This window comes from Oncorhynchus mykiss, chromosome 4, assembly GCF_013265735.2.
Source record: "Oncorhynchus mykiss isolate Arlee chromosome 4, USDA_OmykA_1.1, whole genome shotgun sequence".
Lineage (NCBI taxonomy): Eukaryota > Metazoa > Chordata > Actinopteri > Salmoniformes > Salmonidae > Oncorhynchus > Oncorhynchus mykiss.
In genome coordinates, this window is record NC_048568.1 from 45,114,120 (window position 1) to 45,125,808 (window position 11,689).

The 11,689-nt window shown below is 42.3% G+C and overlaps 1 protein-coding gene across 1 annotated transcript in view; it reads right to left on the reverse strand.

Annotated features, from left to right (window-relative positions):
* Nucleotides 1-3,793: 3,793 nt before the first annotated feature.
* LOC110521125 (runt-related transcription factor 2) overlaps nt 3,794-11,689 on the reverse strand; it is a 222,718-nt gene continuing 214,822 nt past the window's right edge. The window contains exon 7 of the mRNA XM_036976438.1: nt 3,794-5,124. Coding sequence (XP_036832333.1) covers nt 4,646-5,124 — 479 coding nt within the window. The 3' untranslated portion in view covers nt 3,794-4,645. The remainder of the gene's footprint in view (nt 5,125-11,689) is intronic.

Here is an 11,689-nt window from a genome sequence, read left to right on the forward strand (position 1 = left end):
GCTACACCATACAGTACCGTGTGTTGTGGACACCAACAAGCCTGGCACAACCATTTTGATCTTTGGCCTATCTGTGTACCTGTGTACCTGTGTATCTGTGTACCTGTGTATCTGTGTACCTGTGTACCTGTGTATCTGTGTACCTGTGTATCTGTGTACCTGTGTACCTGTGTACCTGTGTATCTGTGTATCTGTGTACCTGTGTATCTGTGTACCTGTGTATCTGTGTACCTGTGTACCTGTGTATCTGTGTACCTGTGTACCTGTGTACCTGTGTATCTGTGTACCTGTGTACCTGTGTACCTGTGTACCTGTGTATCTGTGTATCTGTGTACCTGTGTATCTGTGTACCTGTGTACCTGTGTATCTGTGTACCTGTGTACCTGTGTATCTGTGTACCTGTGTACCTGTGTACCTGTGTACCTGTGTACCTGTGTATCTGTGTACCTGTGTACCTGTGTACCTGTGTATCTGTGTATCTGTGTACCTGTGTATCTGTGTACCTGTGTACCTGTGTATCTGTGTACCTGTGTACCTGTGTATCTGTGTACCTGTGTACCTGTGTATCTGTGTACCTGTGTACCTGTGTACCTGTGTATCTGTGTACCTGTGTACCTGTGTACCTGTGTACCTGTGTACCTGTGTACCTGTGTATCTGTGTACCTGTGTACCTGTGTACCTGTGTATCTGTGTACCTGTGTACCTGTGTATCTGTGTACCTGTGTACCTGTGTATCTGTGTACCTGTGTACCTGTGTATCTGTGTACCTGTGTACCTGTGTATCTGTGTATCTGTGTACCTGTGTACCTGTGTACCTGTGTATCTGTGTATCTGTGTACCTGTGTACCTGTGTATCTGTGTACCTGTGTACCTGTGTACCTGTGTATCTGTGTACCTGTGTACCTGTGTACCTGTGTATCTGTGTACCTGTGTACCTGTGTACCTGTGTACCTGTGTACCTGTGTACCTGTGTACCTGTGTATCTGTGTACCTGTGTACCTGTGTACCTGTGTACCTGTGTATCTGTGTACCTGTGTACCTGTGTATCTGTGTACCTGTGTACCTGTGTATCTGTGTATCTGTGTACCTGTGTACCTGTGTATCTGTGTATCTGTGTACCTGTGTACCTGTGTACCTGTGTACCTGTGTACCTGTGTATCTGTGTACCTGTGTACCTGTGTATCTGTGTACCTGTGTACCTGTGTACCTGTGTATCTGTGTACCTGTGTACCTGTGTACCTGTGTATCTGTGTATCTGTGTACCTGTGTATCTGTGTACCTGTGTACCTGTGTATCTGTGTACCTGTGTACCTGTGTACCTGTGTACCTGTGTACCTGTGTACCTGTGTATCTGTGTACCTGTGTACCTGTGTATCTGTGTCAGTAACTATAAATATAGCTTTTGTATCACAATAATAATAATAATTTTGGGGGTGCTTACACTCAAGTGTCTAATGAAAATGTGAGATCCCAAATCCCACTGACAAGCACAGTTGGTGGGCTCAGGACCAGGGTCACAATTGTAAAGTGCCTCTGTAGCAATTAGGGTTAAGTGCCTTGCTCAAGGGCACTGAGACAGATTTTTCACCTTGTCGGCTCCGGGGATTTGAACCGTTTCAATGTGACAAAAAATGTACCTTCCTGATTGAAGTAACAAGTTGTCATTGGTTAGACGGCGTGATACATGTTGTTGCCGTGTGAAGTCAGAGCTCGGTGTTTTATTCGGTTAACTAGCATGTCGTTGCCGTGTGAAGTCAGAGCTCTGTGTTTTATTCGGTTAACTAGCATGTTGTTGCCGTGTGAAGTCAGAGCTCGGTGTTTTATTCGGTTAACTAGCATGTCGTTGCCGTGTGAAGTCAAAGCTCTGTGTTTTATTCGGTTAACTAGCATGTTGTTGCCGTGTGAAGTCAGAGCTCTGTGTTTTATTCGGTTAACTAGCATGTTGTTGCCGTGTGAAGTCAGAGCTCGGTGTTTTATTCGGTTAACTAGCATGTCGTTGCCGTGTGAAGTCAAAGCTCTGTGTTTTATTCGGTTAACTAGCATGTTGTTGCCGTGTGAAGTCAGAGCTCGGTGTTTTATTCAGTTAACTAGTATGTTGTTGCCGTGTGAAGTCAGAGCTCGGTGTTTTATTCGGTTAACTAGCATGTCGTTGCTAGTTAAGGAAGTTACTGTGCGCACAAGGATGTCATCATTCAGACAGAATCATTATTATTTTACAGAGCAAAATGATTTTTTCATTCTCTTTGGAGAGGATGTTTAAGTTTACAACATGTTAAAAATATACATCTTTGAATGAAAAAGACAGACAGAGTGGATCTAATGAAACGCATACAAACACATGCATCAAAAATGTTCAGATTACGATTTTACCCTCAAGTCAACAAATACATTACATCATTTATGTCTTCATAAGTTAAAACTCCTCAACCCACATCATATTTTCACAAATAATATACCAATTTAATTCATTGATATAAAATGAGTGTACAGACATTTTAAAGCAAACTTGCTGTTCATACTACCACACAATAACATACGTGACTCTCATCATCACTATGGTAACACGTGTGTGACTGTCATCACCATGGTGGCATAAATGTTCCTGTCCTCTTTCGCTACTCAGTGATGTCCTGTCATGTAGTCCTGTTATGTAGTCCTGTTATGTAGTCCTGTTATATAGTCCTGTTATATAGTCCTGTTATGTAGTCCTGTTATATAGTCCTGTTATATAGTCCTGTTATATAGTCCTGTTATATAGTCCTGTTATATAGTCCTGTTATATAGTCCTGTTATATAGTCCTGTTAAATAGTCCTGTTAAATAGTCCTGTTAAATAGTCCTGTTATATAGTCCTGTTAAACAGTCCTGTTATATAGTCCTGTTAAATAGTCCTGTTATATAGTCCTGTTATATAGTCCTGTTATATAGTCCTGTTAAATAGTCCTGTTAAATAGTCCTGTTAAATAGTCCTGTTATATAGTCCTGTTATATAGTCCTGTTAAATAGTCCTGTTATATAGTCCTGTTATATAGTCCTGTTAAATAGTCCTGTTATATAGTCCTGTTATATAGTCCTGTTATATAGTCCTGTTATATAGTCCTGTTATATAGTCCTGTTAAATAGTCCTGTTATATAGTCCTGTTAAATAGTCCTGTTAAACAGTCCTGTTATATAGTCCTGTTATATAGTCCTGTTATATAGTCCTGTTATATAGTCCTGTTAAATAGTCCTGTTAAACAGTCCTGTTATATAGTCCTGTTATATAGTCCTGTTAAATAGTCCTGTTATATAGTCCTGTTATATAGTCCTGTTATATAGTCCTGTTATATAGTCCTGTTAAATAGTCCTGTTATATAGTCCTGTTATATAGTCCTGTTATATAGTCCTGTTATATAGTCCTGTTATATAGTCCTAGTACATAACATGCTCAGCTAAAAGCCTTATAGAAATCCAAAACAAGCTGTCTGCTACAAATAGCCTGAATAATTGTCTTGTAGGCTGTGGATGATGATACTGGAGTATGTAGTACTATGATATAGTACTATATAGTAGTATTGTAGTACTATGGTATAGTACTATATAGTAGTATTGTAGTACTATGGTATAGTACTATATAGTAGTATTGTAGTACTATGGTATAGTACTATATAGTAGTATTGTAGTACTATGGTATAGTACTATATAGTAGTACTGTAGTACTATGATATAGTACTATATAGTGTATTGTAGTACTATGATATAGTACTATATAGTAGTATTGTAGTACTATGGTATAGTACTATATAGTAGTATTATAGTACTATGGTATAGTACTATATAGTAGTATTGTAGTACTATGGTTACTATGTGGTAATACTTTAGTATTATAATGTCTTCTCCACTGGGGCCGGCAGTCTACCATAATTGTTCATGTTTGTGTCTCATTGATGCTGAGAAGAGCCGAGGTCCCTTTGTAGTGTCTGTCTGTCTGTCTGGCCACACACAGCACATTCCTCCAGGCAGGTCCATACTAGTCATTCCCTTTGTAGTGTCTGTCTGTCTCTGTCTGGCCACACACAGCACATTCCTCCAGGCAGGTTCCTACTAGTCATTCCCTTTGTAGTGTCTGTCTGTCTGTCTGGCCACACACAGCACATTCCTCCAGGCAGGTCCATACTAGTCATTCCCTTTGTAGTGTCTGTCTGTCTGTCTGGCCACACACAGCACATTCCTCCAGGCAGGTTCATACTAGTCATTCCCTAGTGTCTGTCTGTCTGTCTGGCCACACACAGCACATTCCTCCAGGCAGGTCCATACTAGTCATTCCCTTTGTAGTGTCTGTCTGTCTGTCTGGCCACACACAGCACATTCCTCCAGGCAGGTCCATACTAGTCATTCTCTTTGTTTCTTTTGTCATTACATCTCAGAGTATATTTCCAGATGCAGGAGACACTGGTGTTTATTCATCGCAACTCAACAACTCCCTTTTCAAAAGGATTTGTGCTTTAAAAACCATGACATCAGTTACATTGTCACACCTACTTTCTTCGGGCCTCCTCTCCTTTCCTCCTTCTCTTCATCCTCCTCTTCTTCTCATCTTCCTCCTCTTCTTCTTGCTCCTCGTGTTCCGCCTCCTTCATCTTTTCCAACTCTTCCTCCTCTCCTCCTCAGTAGGGTCTCCAGACAGCTTCGTCCATGCGCCCCCCAGCAGTGTTGAGTACAGTGGGGGAGTTGCTGTGACTCCCATCCCCCTCCACCGCCCCCTCTCCCCCACCTTGGCTGGGCAGGTTAGGGTTAGCCAGGGAGCTGCCGGTGGAGGCGCTGGTGCAGGGAGGAACCATCCTGGAGGGTGAGCGGTCCCCCCCGGGAACCATGGAGAACTGGTACGACCCAGAGGAGGCTCCATAGTAAAGATAGGGAGTACTGCTGGTTTGGAAGGGTCCACTCTGACTTTGGGCGGAACCGGGGTAGGGAGGGGGCAGGTAGGTGTGGTAGTGGGCGGAGCCTAGTGACATGGCGGCGGTGACGGGAGGGGTGTAGGTGAAGGTGGTGGGGTAGTGCATTCTGGGACTGGAAAAACGAGACTCCGTCAGAGAGGGGAGACCCGGGAACTGACGATCAAACTGGCCTGGGAACGGACTGAGGTCTGATGAACCGAGAGAGAGAGAGAGAGAGAGAGAGAGAGAGAGAGAGAAAGAGAGAGAGAAAGAGAGAGAGAGAGAGAGAGAGAGAGAGAGAGAGAGAGACAGAGAGAGAGAGAGAGAGAGAGAGAGAGAGAGTTGGATGGATGGATGGATGGATGGAGGGAGGGAAAGTGAGAGAGGGGTGGATAGAGAGAGAGAGAGAGAAAGAGAGAGAGAGAGAAAGAGAAAGAGAGAGAGAGAGAGAGAGAGAAACATTAGTTTAATTAATTTGTCTTTATCTTCCCTTCATAAGGAAAACAATTTATGTATTTATTCTCTATTAATGTGGTCCCATTAATATAAGAAAATCTATTTTACAATCTATTTTGGGGAGCTGTGCCAGCAGCAAACAAGCCCAAACTATGAAATAATATTTATTGTATCATTTCAAACCTAAATGGTGCTATTGAACATGTTCTCATTGTGTTCAGAGTTTTAACATTCTAAAACAAACAGCCTTGAACAGCTTCAATTGACACAAGGTATGTTGAACAGTATAAAAAGCAGTTTGCAAGTTCTGGAAAGCTTTTGTAAGAGACGAGGCACAACAGTAAATAACAGTATCATCAGCATAAAAATGAAGTTGTGCATTTTGGACATTTTTGTCTAAATAATTTCTATAAATAGTGGATAAGAGAGGACCAAGTACAGAGCCTTGGGGCACACCATTAAAGACAGACAATTTAACAGACATAAGCCCATCAAATTGAGTGCACTGAGTTCTATCGGACAGATAGTTAGCAAACCATGCAACTGCATGCTCCGAAAGACCTACACTCGACAATCTCTGCCTTAGTATAGCATGATCAACTGTATCAAAAGCCTTAGAGAGATCAATAAAAAGTGAGACACAGTGCTGTTTTTGTCAAGGGCTTCAGTGATATAATTTAAAACCTTCATGGCTGCTGTAATTGAGTTAGTAAATAAAAACTATTTTAGCTGTTCACTCACAAGGGTTTCAAGTATTTTCACCAGGGGTGACAGCTTTGAGATTGGCCTATAATCATTTAAAAGAGTTGGATCTCCCCCTTTTAAAAGTGGTAGGACAAATGCTGATTTCCAGATCTTTGGAATTTCATTACATTCCAGGGTTAGATTGAACAGATATGTAAGTGGTTCAGCTATGAAATCAGCTGCCAGATTTAAAAAGCAGGGATCAAAAAGATCAGGACCTGCAGGCTTTCTCTGATTTAAGGATTTCAGGGCTTTATGTACCACCTGCACTGAGAATGGCAAAAAGCTAAAAGTTTGACCAGCTCTCACTGGTTCACCCACACAGGGTTGTGCAGAGACAAAGGACACTGAATCAAACAGCATTACCACAACATTCCAGGAACATTACCACAACATTCCAGGAACATTACCACAACATTCAAGGAACATTACCACAGCATTCCAGGAACATTACCACAACATTCCAGGAACATTACCACAACATTTCTGGAACATTACCACAACATTCCAGGAACATTACCACAGCATTCCAGGAACATTACCACAACATTCCAGGAACATTACCACAACATTTCTGGAACATTACCACAACATTCTCAGCACGCACATTTGTAGCTCCTTAAAGCATAAGAAAGCTGATTGAAATACATCCCATTATATTGTTCTCCAGATTGAATGGCGATATGCATTTGATGACCGTATTGTAGGCCCACAACAAGGTGGTACAGAGACACACAACATTTTAATATCATTCAGAGGATATCTGAACAGCATTTAATCATACAAACACAACCGTATTCTTTAAACTTCATATATTGACGATTTGAATCTGCAATCGTTGGTTCCCAAGCCAGGTCTTTCTTCCTCTGTTCCACCAGGGAAGCTTATTTTTTTCAGTATACCTATGGCAGTATGGTCGCCATGGCAACATGGTCGCCATGGCAGTATGGTCAGTCAGGAATTCCATGCTTCCTTTTTAGCCTTCTTAGACATAACTAACCCAGATGGTAACTGAAACATGGATAATACATGTCTGTGGGATTGAACATGTGATCTCCAGATCTGCAGCCAGATCATTAACGCTCTGCAACACTAAATCAAATCAAACTTTATTTGTCACATGAGCCGAATACAACAGGTGTAGACCTCACTGTAAAATGCTTACTTACAAACCCTTAACCAAAAGTGCAGTTCAAGAGGAGTGAAAAAAATATATTTACCAAATAAACTAAAGTAAAAAATAACGAGGCTATGTACCGATACCGAGTCAGTGTTAGTTGAGGTTAGTTGACTTCATTTGTAAATCTTTTCAGTCTCCTGAGGGGAAAAAGGTTTTGTCGTACCCTCTTCATGACTGTCTTGGTGTGTTTGGACCATGATAGTTCGTTGGTGATGTGGACACCAAGGAACTTGAAACCCTCGACCCGTTCCACTACAGCCCCGTCGATGTTAATGGGGGCCTGTTCGGCCCGCCTTTTCCTGTAGTTCACGATCAGCTCCTTTTGTCTTGATCACATTGAGGGAGAGGTTGTTGTCCTGACACCACACTGCCAGTTCAGACCTCCTCACTATAGGCTGTCTCATCGTTGTCGGTGATCAGACCACTGTTGTGTCGTCAGGAAACTTAATGATGGTGTTGGAGTTGTGTTTGGCCACGCAGTCGTGGGTGAACAGGGAGTACAGGAGGGGTCTAAGTACACAACCCTGAGGGGCCCCCGTGATGAAGATAAGCATGGCAGACCTACCCACCACCTAGGGGTGGTCCGTCAAGAAGTCCAGGATCCAGTTGCAGAGGGAGGTGTTTAGTCCCAGGGTTCTTAGCTTAGTGATGAGCTTTGTGGGCACTATGGTGTTGAATGCTGAGCTGTAGTCAATGAACCGCATTCTCCAGGTGGGAAAGGGCAGTGTGAGTGCGATTAAGATTGTGTCATCTGTGAATCTATTGGGGCGGTATGTGAATTGGAGTGGGTCTAGGGTATCCAGGAGGATGCTGTTGATGTGAGCCATGACCAGCCTTTCAAAGTACTTCATGGCTACAGATGTGAGTTCTAAGAGGTTGTAATCATATAGGCAGGTTACCTTCGCTTCCTTGGGCACAGGGACTATGGTGGTCTGCTTGAAACATGTAGGTATTACAGACTCAGACAGGGAGAGGTTGAAAATGTCAGAGAAGACACGTGACAGTTGGTCCGCGCATGTTTTGAGTACACGTCCTGGTAATCCGTCTGGCCCAGCGGCTTTGTGAATGTTGACCTGTTTAAAGATTGTGTTCACATCAGCTACTGAGAGTGTTATCACACAGTCATCCAGAACAGCTGGTGTTCTCATGCATGCTTCAGTGTTGCTTGCCTCGAAGTGGGCATAAAAGGCATTCAGCTCATCTGGTATGCTTGCGTCACTGGGCAGCTCGCGTCTGGGTTTCCCTTTGTAGGCCGTAATAGTTTTTAAGCCCTGCCACATCCGACGAGCATTAGAGCCGGTGTAGTAGGATTCAATCTTAATCCTGTATTGACACTTTGCTTGTTTGATGGTTCGTCTCTGGGCATAGGGGGATTTCTTATAAGCGTCCGGATTAGTCTCCCGCTCCTTGAAAGCGGCAGCTCTTGCCTTTAGCAGAGTGCGGATGCTACCTGTAATCCATTGCTTCTGGTTGGGATATGTAAGTATGGTCACTGTGGGGACGACGTCATCAATGCACTTATTGATGAAGCCGATGGCTCAATGCCATTGGATGAATCCCGGAACATTCCAGTCTGTGCTAGCAAAACAGTCCTGTAGTGTAGCATCTGCGTCATCTGACCATTTCCGTATTAGGCGAGTCACTGGTACTTTCTGCATTAGTTTTTGCTTTTAAGCAGGAATCAGGAAAGTTAAAATTATGGTCAGATTTGTCAAATTGAGGGTGGTGGAGAGTTCTAGAGTTTTTTTCCCTCTGGTTGCACATGTGACATGCTGGTAAAAATGTGGTAAAAGTTTGCCTGCATTAGTTTGCCCGCATTAAAGTCTCCGGCCACTAGGAGCACCGCTTCTGGATTTTCTTGTTTGCTTATGGCCTTATAGAGTTGGTTGAGAGCGGTCTTAATGCCAGCTTTGTTCTGTGGTGGTAAATAGACAGCTATGAATAATACAGATGAGAACTCTCTTGGTAGATAGTGTGGTCTACAGCTTATCATGAGGTACTCTACCTCAGGCGAGCAATACCTTGAGACTTCTTTAATATTAGACATTGAGCATCGGCTGTTATTGACAAATAGACACACACCTCCACCCCTCGTCTTACCAGACGTAGCTTCTCTGTTCTGCCGGTGAATTTAAAATCCCGCCAGCTCTATATTATCCGTGTCGTCGTTCAGCCACGACTGAAACATAGGATATTACAGTTCTCAATGTCCAGTTTGGGAGGATAATCGTAATCGTAGGTCATCAATTTTATTTTCCAATGATTGCACGTTAGCCAGTAGAATTGATGGAAAAGTGGGAGTTAACTCGCTCGCCTACAGATTCTCAGAAGGCAGCCTGCTTCCTTTTTTCCTCCATCTTTTCTTCACGCAAATGACAGGGATTTGGGCCTGTTCCCAGGAAAGCAGTATATATAAAAGCTTCTTCCAGTTCAAGGTGAGTAATCGCTGTTCTGATGTCCAGAGGTTATTTTCTGTCATAAGAGACGGTAGCAGCAACATTATGTACAAAATAAGTTTAAAGTTACAACTGTATTTGCGTTCTTGAAGGGGCTAAATTAAGATCCTGTTGAAGAAGACAGCACAGAAAATGTTATCCATAAAAATATTATTGCATTGAACGGGAATTTGTTATTTTGTATATTTATTATTTATCATCATTTTTAAGGGTTTTTAAATTTGTGTTTTTGATTCAAATCAAATTGTTTCCATATTTAGTTGGAAGGTTCTGAGTTCTACTTAAGAAGTATACGAATACACAAGAATACTAGTTATTTACAGGAATATCCAACTTTCAACACATGAAGACAATCCTAAAATACAGTGTCACAGTACACAGCATTCGAAGAGGACGAGAACGTTTGAGTAACTCAGAAACTGCGTTCTGTGTCCTGAATGTTATTAGACTGAAGAAATTAAATGTGTTCCGGAACGTTCTTGTGACATCAGGTGAATGTTGTTTTTTTTCACCCTAAGAGAAACATTGTAGAATCATCCGCACAACCGAACAGGTTTTGAGAACACATCTTTTGTGACATCATCACACTGTTCCCACAACCTAAGGGAACATTCTGGGAACCTTTAAAGAACAGATTCAATGTGTTTGAGGGATGTTTTGGTTTGCTGGGAACTGTGTATGAATGTCTGTGTGTGTAATATGTATGTATGTGTGTGTGTAATCTGAATATGTGTGTGTGTGTGTTCTGTATGGGTGTGTGTGTGTGTGTAATCTGTATATGTGTGTGTGTGTGTGTGTGTGTGTGTGTGTTCTGTATGGGTGTGTGTGTGTAGTCTGTATGTATGTGTGTGTGTGTGTGTGCGCATGTCTATGGTGTTGTGTGTTTTTGTCTCTTGCATGTTAATGTCTCTCTCTCTCTGTGTGTGTGTGTGTGTTCTGTATGGGTCTGTGTGTGTAATCTGCATGTGTGTGTGTAATATGTATGTGTGTGTGTTCTGTATGGGTGTGTGTGTGTAATCTGTATGTGTGTGTGTAATCTGTATGTGTGTGTGTTCTGTATGGGTGTGTGTGTGTATTCTGTATGGGTGTGTGTGTGTGTCTATGCTGTCATGTGTTTTTGTCTCTGCATGTTAATGTCTCTCTCTCTCTCTCTCTGTGTGTGTGTGTGCATATTGCAGCACATAAAGAGCAATGTGGATGACTGAGGAGGGGCCCATGTGGAACCACTTTGAACCACCCTCCCTCCCTCCCTCTTTCTCAGCTTCACCATTAACTGGCTGTGGTGAACATGGGCCCAGAGAGTATCAGAAGAATAGGAGCCACACGCACACCATGCTGCTCTTATCATAAATCACACGGCGTCTTCCGTGTCACCATGTCTGCTGAGAAGGAGTAGGTGTGTGTGTGGCTGTGTTTATGGGGAGAAGTAATAGCGAAGCCGGATTGTCGCCAGCGTCACATAACATGTGATGTCAATTAGAGTCTTTAAACTTCCTCTGGCCTCCACCCACCAGATCCCTTAGACTGTTCTAGAATAGAAGGTGATTGTTCCAGATCTGTTAGACTGTTCTAGAATAGAAGGTGATTGTTCCAGATCTGTAAGACTGTTCTAGATTAGAAGGTGATTGTTCCAGATCTGTAAGACTGTTCTAGAATAGAAGGTGATTGTTCCAGATCTGTAAGACTGTTCTAGATTAGAAGGTGATTGTTCCAGATCTGTAAGACTGTTCTAGATTAGAAGGTGATTGTTCCAGATCTATAAGACTGTTCTAGAATATAAGGTGATTGTTCCAGATCTGTAAGACTGTTCTAGATTAGAAGGTGATTGTTCCAGATCTATAAGACTGTTCTAGAATATAAGGTGATTGTTCCAGATCTGTAAGACTGTTCTAGATTAGAAGGTGATTGTTCCAGATCTGTAAGACTGTTCTAGATTAG